We start from the raw sequence: 18,464 nt of genomic DNA on the forward strand, positions 1-18,464 counted from the left end.
TTTGGTTTCCCTTACATGTCAATCAAGTTGGTTTTTTTTTTAATTTTTATTTTTTTTAGTTGCAGATGAATACAATACCTTTATTTTTATGTGGTACTGAGGATCGAACCCAGTGCCTCACACATGCCAGGCAAGCACTTTACCACTGAACCCCAGCCCCAGCCCCTCAATCAAGTTTTTAAGAGAGAAAGGGAGAAAGGGTCTGAGGTTGTGCCTAGCATGTGTGAGGCACTGGGTTTGATTCTCAGAACCACATATAAATAAATAAATAAACAAACAAACAAACAAACAAATAAATAAATAAATAAAAGATCCATCAATGACTAAAAAGTATTATTAAAAAAAGAGAAAGAAAGAAAGGGAGAGAAAGGTCTAGTCTGACTCTAATATGTAAAAGCGAAGAAGAGAGATCGGGACTTAGAAGACCCAACAGAGCGGGGAATGGCAGGATAGTGTCCTCCAGGGTCAGCAATGGGAGAAAAAAGGAAAAAAGCTCAAGAAAAGGGGGACCAAAACCAGAAGGGAATTGGTTTTACAAACTTATATAGTCATCTATTTTTATCTCATTGAGATGAGCTTCTTTCCAAATCTCTTCTCACCTCAGAGAGAATTTGGTATTTCATCAAATCATGAAAATGAAGACCGAATATAAAGAAGTTCTTGATAGTTTGTCCTTTAGGCCTTCTATCCATCAATCATCCATTCATCCATCTGTGCTTCCTTCAGCCATCATCTATCCATTCAGCCCACCAGCCAGCCAGCCATCATCCATCTGTCCATCCATCCATCCACTGCCCATCCATTCATCCATTCCACCCATCTGTCCACCCATCCATTCCACCCACCCACCGTAATTCAGCATCTATTAAGGATCTACAATACTACAAAATACAAATTGTTGTGTTTGGTACAGAGTATTAAAGGGAGGAAGGGAGAAAAGAATATTACTAATAAGACATTCCTCTCCCCTTCCAGGGATTTATACTGATAGAAGATACAATAAGTAAGCTGATTTTCCTGTAACCAAATGCCATGTAGAAATGACCAAAAAAGGAGCTTAATCCTAATGCTGTAGAGAGATTAACCTCCTGAAAAATCCCCTTCTCTAACACATTCCCCCTAAAGCCCCAACATGAAACAAATTAAGTGGGGCTAAAGAAATAAGGTTGTGTGAAAATAGTATGAAAAAAAAAATAACAAAACAAGAAAACTTGTTTAGAGATCACAGACACCGAAAGTCACCAAGAGAATGAGTCATAAGTATACAGAGATCCAACAGAACTGTATGGCACTTTAAGAATTCTGGAATGTACTTTTGGAGCCAAAAGAAATAACACATACTCTAATAAGGTTAGGAAAAAGAGTCATGTAGAAAATACATCTAAGTAAATCAAGTTCATAGTAAATTTATGTTTTAATGGCAGGAGTAGGAAAGACAACAGATTTAGAGGGATGGAAAATAAAGCAACAATCTGTCTTATGCAGTTAAGAAGACATCTACTGGCCTCACTTGCCCTTGACTGTGAAATAAGAGGCTAAGTATAAACGCCCAACTCCAGTGCTCACAATATCAGGCACCATGGCCATCCTACCCAACAAGCCTCCTTGTGGGTGGGAAGAGGGGTGCTGGGAAGAAAGCACCAGCTCACCATGGGAAACAGGCCCAGCGAGTGGTAGCGCCGGGACGTGGTGTTGGGCATGGTTTTGTTCCTGAGGTTCTTCAGCTCTTCCTGCGCTTCGTGAAGCATCTCCATGCACTCTGCGTACTTGTCCTCCAGCTCACGCAGCTACAGAAGACCAGGAAAGATGCAGAGGGTCAGGACCTCATGAGGAGTCGGGCGCATGCCCCCCACAAGAGCCAGAAACACACATGCAATCTAACCAGGCCTCCAGTGTGGAACAGCTGCCCTGCTGGCCAAATGGCAAAAACTCTCAAGATTGGTTTTTCTTTAACTTTTACTTAGAGTGAGTCTACAGTCTCAAAAATCTCCTAAAATACCAACAATGAGCAACGTGGATAAAACAACCTTAAATGAACAGAAAAGCAAACCAGCACACCCTGCTTCAAGGCATATCCTTGAACAGGCTCCTCTCAAGCCATATGTTGCATGGTTTACACTGATGAGCATTTACAGAGCCAAGATTTAGCAGGTGCCAGGCCCTGGGCTGGTGTGGAACATGGCCTCCCTGTGTTCACAACCAGCAACAGGGGCAGCAGGCGCAGAACCGAGGTGAAAGCTATATTAAATTCAATATAAAAACAGTTGTTCCTCAGCAACTTAGTGAGATCCAGTCTCAAAATGAAAAGGAAAAAGGGCTGGGGATGTGGCTCAGTGGTTAAGCACTTCTGGGTTTGACCCCTAGTACAAACAACAACACCAACAATAAAAACAGTTGTTACCATGGACATGAACAAAGCCTGTCAAGGGAATATGCTCTACCTTCACTGGAACCAAAAGCCCTCAAGAGGTAAGGGAGACACACCCACCTCGGCCGTGAGCTGCCGCTGGGCATCCTTGGCAGCTCCCAGGTGTTGGACGAGTTCCTCATTTTCCACTGCACACTAAAACACAGCAAAGACACGTAAGTAGACACCAGAGAAGCCCAACTCTTCCCCTCATTACCTGATCCATTAGGACCCCATCCCCTTTCTACAATGAAATGTGTTATCTCAAACGGGAGTAAAATTTTGTCTTATATTATTTTGAAGGCCTTACAGTCCAATTTCCACTCAATACCTCCAATGTAAAGGCTGCTTTCTAGAAGCTAGTCTCTCTCCTTCCTTCCATCTTTCTTCTTTTTCTCTCTCTGCTTCTTTCTTTACATTTTTCCAAAATTATTTAGCCTCTCACAGCAAAGGTTTCATATGGGAAATAAAACTGTTTTTTGCCATTTCACTTAATCCTCAAGGGGCTACTTCTACTGCACAACATACTTGGTGCACTTGAGTCCAAACAAATACTAGGCAGGTGATTAAATTAAAGTTCAGAACTTCACATCAACAGCAACTTTTTATTTTATTTTCGAAATAATTTCCTCCCATGGGATTTCTCACTGGCCAGAACTACCACAAGGACAGTCATAACTGCATTGTAAATTATCTTAGTTGAGCTCATTAAAAAATAAGAATTGAAATCCATTTAATTACAATAAATGAGGAATGGACACACAACAAGTAATATCTACAATAGTCCACCCTTTGACTACCCAACATCATCTATATAACTCTTCATGACCACAGAGTGAACCCCAATCCTTACCCCAAAAGCTCATCAAAGTACTGAATCTACCTCAAAGTGGAGACCTGTGAATGAAGAGCACTGTGCTTCATCAGGTCTCAATTTGGATTCTGGGGAACTGGTAACTTAGACACTTTCAAATACATGCCCTGAGCACATCATATAGAAGTGTTGAGACATAATAATACCACCTCCCATTAAGAAAAGAGGAGGAAGGAAAACATAGAGTGGCAGAAGCAGAAGAAAGTAGAATTGGGCAGGAAGAGAAAAATTTCTTATTTTGTAAGTACAGAAACTCTCATTACCCTGGCCTCTGGCCTCTGGAGGAATGTTACTTCTCTAATTAATTAGCATGGCCACATCTAGGAATGTCACACTCAGAGGAGGATGTACTCATGGAAGGCTGCTCCACTCTAGTAACCCAATTCCTGCTGATGTAAATTTGGGTGCTGGGATTGCATTGAGGACTGAACAACCACAGGCTATTGTCAAGCATAATTACTGTGGCCAGTATATTAGCTTCTAATGAATTCCTGCAGCACCTTTTTTGATGAATTCTATTAATCTGTAGATTATACTCAGGAGGTAAGAGGTTATGAAAAGACCCTTTACCAACTCAGGGCCACAAGACATTTTATTACTGAATCCACTAAGCTTTTTCTCCAAAGGGGCAACACACACTCTTCTAGAGTAATGGCCCCTTCCCATCTTGGCACAACCACTGTGGTGTTAGCCAGAGTGACAGAAGCCTTACAGCTTTTGCCTTTTTCTGCAAGTCGATGATCTGTGACAGCAGGTGCGTGATCTCCTCTTGCTGGCGGGCAGCATCTTCAGTCTTCTTGGCCAGCTCCTCTGAGATGCTGGCAATCTGCACGTTGGCATCCCCTTTGACAAAGAAATGACAAAGAGTAAGAGAGAAAACTACAAACACAGACCAGAGAGAGAGGTTTCCTGGTGGTTCACACATGAAAACCCATCTTTATGGGGAGGAGTACAGAGGGTACATGATGAAGGGATGCATAGTGACTGTGTTCTTCCATGGTGAAGCAAAGTGGCTTCTTGGGACTCTGTCAGTCATGAGAAGGGACATGATCTTCCCATGGGCTGTCATCCTGGGCCTAACCCCACTGATCAAGTCTGTCTCCTCAGACCCAATCAGGCAGGCACTGGAGACACCAGAAGGAGACACTCCAAACATGGTGCATCTGGCCAAATCTCAACATTCCACACATGAATGGATACATGTCACCAACAGGAAGCCCTGCTATATGCACCTTGTTCTAGAAATCCCAGTTGCTGATGCACACTACAATTCCCTTTGGTTTTCATTCCTATTCAGACATAACCCATTTTATAAGACTTAAACATGGGGTGTGGTTCATTTGCTTAGTATTTTGATGAAATGCAAAAGATTCTATTTGCCCTTTTATCTTGCCTTGCAAACTTGCAATGGAGAAAATGGTAGGGGGGTAATTATTTGCAAAACTGAGAACTCGGGCCTCAATTTTCACAAATCAAATCAATAAAAAGCAGTTTTCTTCACATTCTCAAGCCAGATTTCTGTATCTGAGCCTAACTTTGGCATTTAATATTCTAATATTCCAGCAGAAAGCCAAAATTAAATATCCTCCTCAGAAGAAACTGAGATAATATATGTTTAATGGCCTGGAACCTGATTCACAAATGGGGAGGGGGTGCCATACAAGGTCAGGTCTCCTTTCACTGATTTCAGGCTGGCAGGGAGCCTGCTCTTCATCAAGGACGATACAAAGCCACTGGGTCATGACAATGGGAGATATAAGGAAGTAGAAGCTGGGATGGGGGTTGGGAGTGAGTGGGCAGGGGACATACTCAGCTCCTTCACACAGTCGTTGACCAGCTGCTGCTCCTTCTCTTCGTAGGTGATGGTTTCTGTCTTTAGCTGGCAGGCCTGTAGAAAAGGCTCAGGTCAGGGCCCAGCACTCACTCTGCACTGTGACTTGCCATGCATGTGAGGGCGAGGCATGGAGCAGGAGCAAACCTGAGTCTGGGAAGTGCTGGTCAGTATCTCTTCACCTGTCATTAGTTAGGCCCTCAAGTACAAAACATTTCCTACTTAGTTAAGGGGACACTCTCAAAGCAGAAAATTGAAAAACACACACCACTAGATGGCGCCACACAAAGCCAGCACCCAAGGTCCACACACAGCAAGCTCTGTAAGATTCTACAGGAGGGTCTGCCTGTTCATTTGTCTGTCCAGCTCATAGATATGGACACTACTGCGGCTGTCACAGTGCCTAAGACCCTGCCCTGCCTATGGCACGCATTCTAAGGATACCCACAGGACTGCGGTTGAAGCACAGAAGTAGAGTGGTTGCTTAACATGAATAAGGCCCTGGGTCCAATCTCAGGTATTATTAAAAAAAAAAAAGAAAGCCAGGTGTGGAGATCCTAAGGATAAGGATAAGCACACATCATATGAAGCTAACGTACACTCTATCACAACTCTGTGCCAGTCACTGAACTATGAGGTTCTGAGCTGGAGTTAAACCTGCTGTGTTCAGAATATGGTCCAATATAGAAAATTTAGAGACCTAAGAGCCATCCCAGGACCCTGGTCAGCTTCCTCCAGCAAGAGATCTGAAGGCCCAATGAAAATGATGCAGTTTGAGAAAAGGTGTCTCAGAGCCCTCTGATCCTGGCCGTGGAGAGATAGATACTACATTTCTGAGAACAAAGGCAGGACAGTGAGAATCTATAGATGGGATCAGATTCCCTCACTGACTTTAGCTAAGATTCTGACAGAGGGTGGGATTGCTGGGTACTGAGAACTGGGACATCTCCCAAGGGCTGGAAAGGCAGTGCTAGACTCAGAATGGGAAACACTGTTCCTGTAATTGGCTAAGCCACTGGCTGGCAGAGCACAATCGGGCAACCTTGGCCACTCAGGGTTGTTTTCATTAGGAAGTGAAGAGTTGGAAGAGGTGAAGTCTACAAGAATAGGCTTTGCAGAAAAGCATCTTGTTGGGTTCTTTCCAATGCGCAGCAATTTCAAGGTGACAGACAGTCTGCCCCACTGAAGGGGCTCAAGGGAGTCTGGGGCCAGCTTAGTTGGGCACACAGCCTGAACCTGACATCATTCCTCTGGCTAGAGAACACAAACCCACTGCTAATTAAGACAAACAGTACTAAATTTTTATGCATCCATGTTTTTAGAGAAGGGCAGTAGGTGAAGAGGAAAAGTGTGGGCTGAGAGTCACATAAATGTCCAAATCTTGGCTTTGTCACTTACTACAGACTTGTGGGACCCTGAGATACCAAAACACTTAGCAGCCTGGAGCCTGGTTTTCTCACTATAAATGAGAATCAAAGTAAGCAACTTGCAGCCTTGCTGTAGAAGATTAAAAATTATAATAATGGCATACGCAAAGTACCAGCGTAGTACCTTGCCAATAAAGGGAACTCTCTAAAGCAGAGTTTCCAAGTTGCCTCAGCTCAACCTTTTTAAATTAACTGTTCAAGAAACATGTCTCCAGGCTCTGGAGGCACTGTTTCTTTGGAGCCAATCTGACTACAGTAACATGAAAACCGGCTTCACCCCCACTCTCAGTCGTTTCCTACACATTGAGACCAGAGCTGAAGAACACCGTGGAAAGACTCCATGGTGAAGGAGGAGAGGTTTTCACCTCTTCTCAGTCCACATGCTACAGGATTCAGCAACTGGGAAGGCAGTGTCCAGTGCAGGGGTGAGGCCTGTCTGCTGAGTATGCCCAGCGAGCCCAGGCTCCGTGGTTCTGCCAGAGATGGTGGCCTCTGAGGACAGCACTGTAACTGTGGCTATTCTCGCCAGATACAACCAACAGGGCCACCACCCTTCCAGTGGGTGACAAGGACAGGGAGGGAGTGCACTTTACCTCGGATCGAAGTACGACGTTCTCCTCTTCTAGGTCCTTCAGCTTCTTTTGAAGAGAATCCAAATGAAAGTAATTCTGGACTGAGGAGGACGACTCATTCCTCTTCAGCCTGGGAGAGAAAGTGCACTCACCATCTGGGGAGGTGATGTCTCCGCCACTACCTAGCCAGCCCCACCTGGAGACCCAGAAGGGCTGCCTCAAAGTTTGTGAGGCTTGCAATTAGACTGCTCCCTAATGCCCAGGAAAATAACACCCCAGTGTACAGTGCACACCCCTCTTTCCACAATTTGCAGTTGCTACATTACCTCAGAATTCAGAGGGATACAATCTACACAAAGCCAACACAATTCTGGGATGCCTGGAGGTTTATTTGATATCTAGGATGCATTTCTATGTTCTAAGAACTGCTTTAAGTATTTTGCATGTATTAACTCGATGCTAGAACTCTATGACTTAACTGCTATTAGTAGCTCCATTTTACTAATGAGGAAACAGCACAAAAATTAAGTAACGTGGCCAGGAGCATGCAGGTTAAGTCACAGAGCTAAGATTGAATTCAGGCCATCAGGTTCTAGAGTTCCACACGGGGCTCTGCTGATTCTCAGAACAGCCCCTACACCTTCTGTCCCAAGGACCTGCCATGGCACCTCTGGCTTCAGAACCCTGTGTTCCTTTAACAGCAAAGCCCACTACCTTTTTTTTTTTTTTTTTAATATCTTAACATGCCAGAGCAAATCAACTGACCTGATAAGTAAGCAATAAGACCCAGTAAGAGGAAAATTTAAAACCTGCCCTTCTATGTCCCACAAAAATAGTACAAATCAATCCATCTGAGGCACTTAGAGATGCTTATTCTGGGGAAGGCTGACCTGTGCTGCTGGTGGAGGTGACCCTGCCTACGTGACTCCAATGACATCAACAGCAGCCTGTGCCCTGGCCTCCAGAAACACAGCCCCCAGGTGACTTACGGGGTTGAGCAGACAGACTCCGGCTCGCTCTCCTCCGCAGCACTGGTGTAGAATTGGAGCAGCTCATCCTTCATGGACAACTCATGGCGGAGCTGAGAAACCTGCACAGACAAGAGCCAGGCCCACCTTTTGCTTTCTAAGAGGTGATAATGTCCTCCTTGTACTCAAACACTTACTACTTAGAGACAAATTTCCCGTTGAAAGTGAAGGCACTAATCGATTATGTGCTACTCAACAAAATAGGGGTTTCTAAGAGTTGAGTCTGACCCCACTTAAGAAAAACAGAATCCATTGCTTGAAGGCAGAAATCTCCTTCTCTAAATTAATAATTTTAATTTTGGTATAGAAAAGGGACACGAAGGCTCTAGAATGATGATGGAGGACATGAGATTACTTCTGGGCTTTGGAAGTAGTTAGATGACCAGCTGGACACACTATCAAATGAAAGAAGAGGCCATTCACTTCTGCTGGAACCAAATCCAACTCAGAACAGGATCATGGAGGTGCCAGCTCTGGTGGGCTGCCGTAAGCAGCCAGTCCACCCTACCTGGAAGCCCACACAGCCCCACCTGGTGACTGATACACTTTCATGGGGCTCCTGGACACTCTCGGTCAGTCCTTGCTCTTCACTCAACAATCCCTAAACAGAAATTTCAGATACAGGAGGAAAAGAGCAACTATCAAAAACTGATCACACAACTACTGCTATGGTGGTTTGGCAAATCATGGAGATTTATTTCAGGTTTTAAAGTAAAAAACTTTTGCTATAAAACTCTTCATTTGCCCTTCCAATATTTAGTACTGATGAACATGAAATCAGTACTAAAAAGAGTAGTGCAACTCTGTTTTCTTTCTTATTTAGAACTTGATGTGAGGTCTACGGTTAAGTCCAATTTCCGACCCAACACAAGGAGTGAACTGTTTCTCCCGAGGAGAAGCCAATTTATTATATACACAAAGTCTTCAACACCTAGACTGATCATTCAATGATGTGTCAAAGAGGAACATGCTATACTTTGTAAATTCAAAGCTTTTCCAAGGCAGGGGGACAAAACATTTCCAATCCCAGAGAATAGGATTTATACGTGGTAAGGAATTCCATGAAAGAATGGTAATGTGATTTATTGGTTCCTGAGTGGCATGTTCCTCTGCCCAGAAGGGGCGAGGTGGCTACTAGGGAGGCTGAGGGCAGAAGGATCACAAGTTCAAGCCCAGCCTGGGCAACTTAATGAGACTCTGTCTCAAAATTTAAGAAATAAATAAAAAGGTCTAGGGATATAGATCAGTATTAGAGTACCCCTGGGTTCAATCCCTCGTTTCAACAACAACAAAATTGCAGTCTGAAAACTATAGAAGCAGCCTAAATGTCCATCAATAAATGGACAAGGAATGATTTTTTTAAAACGTGGTATACTTATTCTGTGGAGTTTTATTCAGCTATGAAGAGTAATGAAAATATTTCATTTGCAGAAAAATGAATGGAACTAGAGAACATGATAAGTGACATAAGCCAAACTCAGAAGGTCAAGGGCTTTATGATTTCTTTCATATGTGGAAGCTAGAGAGGAAAAAAGAAAAGAAAGTAGATAGAAATCTCACATAAATCTAAGGAAGATCAGTAGAGGAAAGGGTAAGGGACCAAGGGGAGGAAGGAGAAAAGGGGAAAGGGAAATACTGGAAAATGATATCGTCCAAATTATAGTGTTATACTGTTTGCATGTAAGAATGTGTTAACAAAAAATACCACCATTAAGTATAAATATAGTGTACCAATTAAAAAATGAAAAATTGTAAGAAGGGTCCCAGGCTAACCCCCACACTTTCTTCATTGTCACCTAAGAGAAGGGAGGACGACTTCAGGTCACGATGCTAGGGGCAGGGAAGATAGGGGTCAACTTTATTTCTCCTAGAACACAATAGTATTCTACTTCACCATCTTTAAAGATAGCCTGGGATTAAATCTTTTCATATAGTATGACAACTCAACTTCATTTTATTAAAATTGCCATTAAACCCAGGTTGGGAATCGTTTCAGTGAGAAGAAAATTTGATTACATCTTAGGGACACGGGTAAGGACGCACACTCCCAATAAGGAAGTTCCTGTTAGAAAAATAAGAGAGAAGCTTCCTTTCAAAAAAAAAAACTGTCAAAATTTCACAGTCAAAATTCACTGTGGAAATAGGGTGACAGGAAACAAGGGCCTGACTCTCAGCTTCCTACTCCTGTTCCAGAAGCTCTGGCTGACACCATTGCTTCCTTCCTCCTGGCCACACCACATGGCTTCAGAAAACAGGTGTGGATCCTTCTCATCCTCTTAGGATAAGTCTGATAAGTCAAAACATTTTGTGCCCTTCCTGTAGCCATTGACAGTCACCAGCCAAGATGGGCATCATGAAAATAACAGGGTTTTTTTCCATGAAAACAATAGGCTAATTTTTTCCCCTATACATATGATATTACATTACAAGGATGAATGCCAGTCACCACCCTCCCCTGCAGCAGGAGGTGGCCTTCTCTGGCCCAGCCACCTTCTGCTCACTTGCTGTTGTGTTGGCCTGTATGTGCTTCTGCTGAGCATGGAGCAGCTCTGAGGTTGGAGTCTGCACTTTGAGAAGGTGAGGACTGTGACCGGTCCCTGCTGCCCAGCCTGCCTACATGACAGGGTACTGTAGGCCTACTAACTAAGGACTGTGCCTACCCTGAGAGACCCGTCCATGATGTGTGAGGAAAGAGCTGCAGGACACCAGCTTCCGGCCTCCAGGAGGCCACTTCTGACAGGAGCCCTGGCTCAGGTCTGGGTGCTCCCTCAGGGTGGCTTCTCCAACCCATCTCCCTCCACCTTGCTCCCAAGCCCATCGTGCCTCACCTCCTCCCTGATGTGTTCCACTTGCTCCTCCAGCAGCTCGTTCCTCTCAGTTAAGGTCTTGTTCTTCTTCAACAACGACTGGCCGATCCGCGCAGCCAACTCCAAATCCCTTTCTTTCTACAAAAGGCAAGAGGGAGAAGGAGGATTCAAAAATACCCCCATGTCCTGAAGGAGCCATTAGGGCTTGATGTCAAGTGAGGAAAACAAGGGCATCCAGCAATAACAAAAGAATTGATAATTCACCATCAGTGTCAGCATTTGACGCCTGTTAAAGAGGAGTAAACTCTGCCCACGTATGTACGAGAGCTACGCAGACATGAAGCAACCAAAGGGAAGCCTGAAGATGTGATGAAAACAAATCTTTGTTCCCACAGTGGGAAAAATGCTTCCAAAGACACTTCTGCACAACTGCTTTTGGTGTTTGTGCAATCGTTGATAAAGCTTCTCTCCACCTGCCACTGGGCTGCTGTAATGCCAGGGCTCAGCACATGGAAACACCAATAACTCTTTGTAAGAGGAATGAAGAAGTTCTAAAATGCTCTCACAATGCAGCTGAGATCTGGCACAGGGGGGCAGCCTCTGTACCATTTACCAGGCTGGAATGCACTGAGTTCCTTATTTTTGCCTCCTATGAAACAAAAACATTTAAAGTCACTCTGAGACACAACTACATCTGTTTTGTTTGGCTATTTTGTGTTTTGCTTAGGAGAGGTTATGTAGGCTCTATTAAAAACAAACAACAGTCTTTCAAAATGCAGAGATGATGCACACATTTGCCCTACTTTAGAGGCAATGTGCTCAGACACATGATTTTCTGATGGTTTGGTCAATGACCTCAATTAGACAGAGCAGCACACGCTGGAAAATCCAGTGTGGCACATAAAGACAGGACTGTCTATGAGAGAAGAAAGATGTCCTGGATGATGGACAGATGGCTTCCCTGAGTGCACACTCATGATCCCCACAGCATCCATCCTTGCCTCTATGGTCATACTCCACCTGTCACTGCTAGGTGGGGACAGGGGATGATGAGAAGAGGGGGCTCTGGGAAACCACATTTCTGTAGCAGTCTTACACTAATTATTCTGTTCGCCAGTATTTTAAAAGCATGGAAACATTGTAGTTTGGGGGAGAAGAAACAAAGCTGGAGAGGAGTCCCAGGTTATGCTCCAACACCCACTTCTTAACCACCCATGTGGCCTGAGGCAAATGGCTTTGGCTTCACCAGCATCAGGAACACTGTGGGTTAGTTGTTTCGAAACACATCTTATGACCCCTAGGTGGGTTGAAATATCATTTTAGTCATCATTCAGTTACCAGCATTTTGTTTTGAATTCAAAACAATAGCACAAAACTGAAAAATACCAGAGTGCATGCACATGATAAGGGCACTATTTCATGTTTAAACTTTTGTTTATCACATGTTTACCTGTATGAGTACCGGGACAAAAACCTAAGACTCATTCCTTTTCTCTTTACTTTGGTGCTGGGGATGGAACCCAGGGCCTGGTGCATGCTAAGAACTCACTCTACCTCTGAGCCACATCCTGGTCCCTAAGCTGTGTTTCTTACAGCAGGCACTGGTCACCAGTTTAACTGCTCCCAGGTGAGCCATCCTACTCTAAGTTGAGTACAACAGTTTGAACATCCCAGTGGCCCAATTCCCTTGTCTGTTAAATGGAGGGTAAGGAAGGGGGCAGGCTAGCTGAGAGCGCCTTGGAAAAAAAATATCTAGCTTTATGACTAAGTTGTATGACAAAAGGAAAATACAGTTTTTATTTCTAGCATCTTAGAAATAGTTCCCTTACCACTGTTCCCTTACCACCTAGAGACTCAGCACATGTGGAAAGGACCCTCCCATGCAGCCAAGGGGACACGGTGGCTCTGCCCAATCCATCTAGATGCTCATCTCTGTGCATTTATTCCTGCTGGCCACAGCATCTACCAGGAAGCTTCCTTATCTCACATCCCTTTGTCAATTCTCAGACTCAACAGTTGTGTTTACTTGGTATCTAAGGGAAAGAATTCAAAGAACTGTGTGCAAGGGAATAGGTGCAGAATTCCAGTGTCTCAGCACCCAGTCCAAGTGGGTTTCAGCTCTTTTGCATTTGGCTAAAACTGCACTACAAAGGACACTTCTCTGTGAAGCAAAGTCTCCATAAATCTAACTTGAGTCTATTAAATTTCTCTGCTAGAACAAGTTCTTAGACTGAGTGCCCAAGGGTGCTTAATTAACGCCCATCAGCCCACTCTCTGGCTCCCTGCTCTGCACTGCTTTCCAGGCTGCTGAGCCCCAGCAAGCACAGACCCTTTGCACACCTCAGCCACATTTTGTCTGCACGTTTCCCTGCAGACAAATTGAGCAAAAATTACAATGCTGAAGGCAGGTTAGGCAAGGCACTGCCAGGGAACCCAAAGAAGGAGGGATGGCTTCCTAGGGCATTGAGGGCCACCACCCAAGAGCAATGGAAACAGGCAGGGCGGGAAAAACAAGTGAAGTGGTAGCTCAACAAGGAAGGCTTTTGCCCTGCATTTACACCTCCAACCCCAGCCCTGGGGCCTCCAGCCTCTCCTGGCCCCATGGAGGGCTGGCATCTGCACACAGAAAACCTTATCTCTACAGTCATCACAAAGAATATTCTCTGCTGGTTAAAAAAAAAAAAGCAGGAAGTTACAGTAAAAATATTTATGGATGAAATGAAAAACACTTCCAAAATTATTATAGCATCTCTGGTCTTTTTTGCTCTAGTTTTACTAATGCATCAGGCTGGTTGAGTTTCCTTGGAGGGAATCACAAGATGGGGGGAAAAAAAGCTCCCATTTCTTACTACCAATTATCATATGACAAATGTTTGCTTCTAAATTCAGGAAACAGCTAGGAAATGACTAGTGGATTAAACCATAAGAGAATAAGAGACTACAAATAATTTAGGCCCTTGGAAGTAGTAAATTATTAGGAAAACCTAATCTTCTTACCATGTGGGAAATGAGGCAAGGTGGAGCTTGCTCTAACTGCCTGCTCCCTCCCTTTGGCTATGCTTTGCTTTGTTTTGCTTTTGAAGACTGCTGCTTGGACTCAGCCTTTGGTCTTGCAACAAAACCCTGCACTGACAGTGCACCCACTAGAGAAGGAACTGCCTGCCTCCCTCTTGCAGCAGCTGACTCATCCCATTCACTAATTTTAGGATAAAAGTATGACTAAGGGGACAGTGGAACACCTCTCTCTCTCTCTCTCTCTCTCTCTCTCTCTCTCTCTCTCTCTCTCTCTCTCTCTCTCTCTCTCTCTCAGAACTGGGGACAAGACATGGTCTACCCAAAGGTATATTCCCAACAGCAGGGAGCCAGGGTGAGCTGCAGCAGCCTCCTCCCCTTAAACCAGGAGCACAGTCCACATTCAAGGGCTGTGCTTCAGCATCCTGTGCAACTCCCTGGCACCAGCCTGCATGTGGCCAGCATGTAAACCAACACAAATGAGCAGAGGAAACAGAGGCAAAGGCCAGTGAAAAGCACAGCAGGGTGCAGCTGTCACATGACTTGTGCAGCTAGACTTTAACCTGACTGCTTCCAGAGAAAGGTAGTAAATTCATCTGGGATTTTTATCAGGACAAGAACAAAATGGTGTTGCTATTTATAAAACACAGAGATAAAAACATGCTAACCCAGGGCTGGAGTTGTAGCTCAGCAGTAGAGTGCTTGCCTTGTACACATGAGGCACTGCGTTAGATTCCCAGCACCACATATAAATAAGCAAATAAAATAAAGGTCCATCAACAACTAAAAAAAAAAAAAAATATAAAAAAAAACTAAAAACATGATAACTCTTAAAAAATAAAAGAAGCCACAATGAAACACTCATGTGAAGAAATTATCCTACCAATATTCTTTCCAGCAACTCAATTTTTAAAAAATATGAGACTATATTCTTCATATAGCAACATTCGGTCAGGAAATAAACTAGAGGGAAAGTGAATTACTTATTTATTTGTTTGTTTTTCCCACTTGTGGTGCTGGGGATTGAACCCAGGGCCTTGTGCATGCAGGGCAAGTAATCTACCAACTGAGCTATATGCCCAGCCTCTGGAAAATGAATTGATACTAAGTATCTACATAAAAAAAACTTATGTCCTTGGCTCCTTAGAAATGGTCCTGCGCTCTCTCTACTTTCTTGTGACCAAGGAGCTGCTTCTTCCTCTATAACTTTCCACCATGATGGTCTGCCTCACCTGGAGCCCAGTCAGCCATCTAGGGACTCAGACCTCTGAAACCATGAGCCCTCCTCAATATACACACACACAAAAGAGAGAGAGGGAGGGAGGGAGGGAGGGAGGGAAGGGGGAGAGAGAGAGAGAGAGAGAGAGAGAGAGTAAAAAGAAAAAATAAAAGTGGTCCTTGCATGTCCTAGCAGAGAGCAGGGTCATGCCCTGTGGAGCATTTACCTACACAGCACTGCCAGCTCAGACAAGCCTCAGCAAGGACCTTGGCAGTGCACACCCAGAGGCTGCAGTGCCCTGGTCACATTTTCCAAGTAAGTGTCCCACGGACAACTGTATTAACAAAGACTAAATGGGCCACCAAACAAAACTGTCAAGAGCGACAGACCCACCAGGCAAGGGGAGCTAAGGGGCAGGGCTGGGAATCTGCCAAGTAATCTTGGTGCCTGTCCCACTGGATTCTGGCTCCTTCCATGTAAAATGGAGGAAACAGCAATATCAACTTCTGAAAGCTACTACAGAATTAATGAGATGGCCTGTAGAAAACACTCAGCTCTCAGTTCAGTTTTATCCCAAATAGTAAGAAACAGATATTTCATCAAAGATCTATTATATCTAAGGTTTAAAAAGTCCCCTGGGCCCAACCATGTGAACCTGCCACATGGCCAATGCCACCACCAAGATGGCTGCAATTCTGGATGCCAACAGAAGGCACAAGGTCAGGGCCCCAAAATGCTTTCCCCCATGCCCAGTCACACAGAAACAAACCCTGACATCATTTATATGGCCCTGAAGAGTTTGCAACTTCCCCTTCAAGAGAACGAGACAGGAGTGTGTTGCAGGGCAGGTGTGGGGAGGCTGGTTGTGCAGAAGGGAGAAACACAGGAAGACAGAGACACGAAACAGGGAGAACAGAGAGTCACTGCAAAAGCTTTGGGTCCCCCCCCATACTGGCCCAGGTCCCACCCAGGTTTCAACCTTGTCTTCCCAGTGCCCCAAAAATGGTAGCAATGATTTCAGTCTCCCATCCCTTCTACTCTTTTTCCAGGGAAGATGTGAATGAACAGTCATGAGCTCAAAGTCATTCTGGAGTCTAGAGCAGAAACACAGATCTAAAAGCCAGCACCTGTTCACTAAAGGCTGGATTCAGTGGTGTTGGGATATGTGGGGCACTTAGCAAATACTAGCTAAAACCCTACCTGCTCCAGCCTGGGAGAGGCCTATGGATGCGCGTGTCATGCTCCTTTTTCTGAGGCCTTCGGACCTCAATTCTCTGCCAATGGAATGCTCAGAAGAAACTGAGAACCAATCCTCAAGTAGTTGCCTAATCCTAAGCCACTTCTCTAGATTTTCCTTGCCACGCTTATTTTACTTCTTCCCACACTGACACTGTAATATCACACTAGCCTGATATAAGCAAAAACTTAAAATAGGTTAGAAAGACAGGGATAATCATGTATTTTTCTGACATTTGGGATTTAAAATATATTTTAGTGGTTCTCAAATATTAAACTGGGTATTCTAGCAAGTATCTGAATGCTACCATATTTTGTGTCAATGATATGTTCCTTTAAAAACCTAAAACACTTGCAGAAAACTGCAGCTTCCAAGGTCAGCTACATAACTACTAGTTCAAAAAGTAAAGCCATTAAATTATACCCCAAGGAGGCCCAATCTCTAGGACTCCTGCTGAAATAGTAACGTTTGCACTAATCAATATAAATTACGATCGATCAATTATAAGCAACCTTTTTTGTCTTCCCCTGAATACTTACCTCCTCAAGAAGTCGAGTAACAGCATCTATGTCATTGTATGTCTTAGTCATCTGGCCAACTCTTTCAGCACATAAAACTGTAAGAAACAGAAGTCACAGTGATACTGTGGTGCCACAACCCCACCCAACAAATGGTACATGTAAAACACTGGCCCTGAAATTGTCTCTGCTTATTAGGCATGAAGGATAATGGATTTTGCTGGGTTCAACCCACACTGTACTCAGCACCCCAGGGGTCTCATGTCCCAGTTCCAGTGAGGAAGCCCAGGTTTGTGACAGGGAGAGTTGTCATGGAGTTCCTATGAAGCCCTGACTTCAAGGTGAGGTCTGGTGGTGGCAATGAAAGAGGGTCTGGCCTCATACAGACTCAGCAAATTGAAGTGAATGGGGAGGAGGTCAGCAGCACAGCTCCCATGAATCAATTTCCATAATTCCCATAGGATCCAGAGCCTATTGACTGGACAGATTCACATGGAGAGAACGGGAGCTTTCAGGAAGCAGCAATTGGTTTAATTACTGAACAACAACCTTAAACTGGTAATTTCATAATAGCACAGGCCCCTTCTTCCCAAATGGCCTCAATTCTAAGCCTACACAACCAGCGTTCATACCAGAAAACTAGGGTGATATATATATATATATATATATTTAAAAAACACTACTACTATTGTTGCTGTTGCTGCTACACACACAGACACACACACACACACTGTGGTTTCATTACACATACACTTCACTGTGGTCACAGAGGGGGCTCACAAGCTGCTTTAGGACTATGTGTCTTTGTTCTCCTTCTAATGAAGAAAAGGGATGTGCAAGGAAAGAAGTGTGCCAAAAAACAAAACAAAACAAAAAACTCAGAGTTGTTTTATTTTAAATCAGTGGCAAAGAATTGATTTGCAGTTCAACAAACACAGAGAAGGTAGCACAGGTTTTCTTCTACAGGGGACGGAGTGAATGTAAATGGATTCAGGGCCAAAGTGCAAATTTCTTAAACCTTGTCACTTTGGTGCTAAATAAAACTTCTTAGTAATGCTTCATAACTAAAACACTGGAGAATAATTCTGTTAGGAGTGGATGCTTTCTTAGTGGTCCAGCCCATTCAGTAATAGCCCATGCAAGGCATTAGGAATTAAAGTGTATTAGTAACTCATATTCAGGAGCATTACTAATCGCAAACTGTAACTGGAATTCAATAGGTCTTTAAATATTTTATTAAATGCAAGTAGAGATCATCCTAGCAAATGAGCTCAGAGAAATCTGAGCTGTTGGAATGATTTTCTAGCTTAAGGAGGAACCTTGAAATCTGGTCCTGAATCTGAAACCGACCAGACTGAGTCCTCCAAGCCAGGAGCCTGGCCCTCTGCCCCCTGCCCTCCATTCAGCACTTCCATGGCAGGATACCTCCTGCCTGCTGCAGGGATACTCATGGCCTGAGCCATTTCCCTTTCCCTTGCCTCACACAGAGTTGCCAGGGAGGGAGTGGCAAAGGACATTTATAAGAGTAGGCT

The 18,464-nt window shown here is 44.1% G+C and overlaps 1 protein-coding gene across 13 annotated transcripts in view; it reads right to left on the reverse strand.

The window, feature by feature from the left end:
• Trak1 (trafficking kinesin protein 1) overlaps positions 1-18,464 on the reverse strand; it is a 114,301-nt gene that overhangs the window by 27,346 nt on the left and 68,491 nt on the right. For all 13 annotated transcript variants that reach the window (XM_078038075.1, XM_078038065.1, XM_078038071.1 and 10 more), the window contains 8 exons: positions 16,954-17,030; positions 10,968-11,084; positions 8,101-8,201; positions 7,133-7,241; positions 5,091-5,169; positions 3,994-4,124; positions 2,489-2,563; positions 1,650-1,787 (listed from right to left, as the gene is read on the reverse strand). In XM_078038075.1, coding sequence (XP_077894201.1) covers positions 1,650-1,787; positions 2,489-2,563; positions 3,994-4,124; positions 5,091-5,169; positions 7,133-7,241; positions 8,101-8,201; positions 10,968-11,084; positions 16,954-17,004 — 801 coding nt within the window. In that variant the 5' untranslated portion in view covers positions 17,005-17,030. The remainder of the gene's footprint in view (positions 1-1,649; positions 1,788-2,488; positions 2,564-3,993; positions 4,125-5,090; positions 5,170-7,132; positions 7,242-8,100; positions 8,202-10,967; positions 11,085-16,953; positions 17,031-18,464) is intronic.

The sequence above is a fragment of the Ictidomys tridecemlineatus genome, chromosome 2, assembly GCF_052094955.1.
Source record: "Ictidomys tridecemlineatus isolate mIctTri1 chromosome 2, mIctTri1.hap1, whole genome shotgun sequence".
NCBI lineage: Eukaryota > Metazoa > Chordata > Mammalia > Rodentia > Sciuridae > Ictidomys > Ictidomys tridecemlineatus.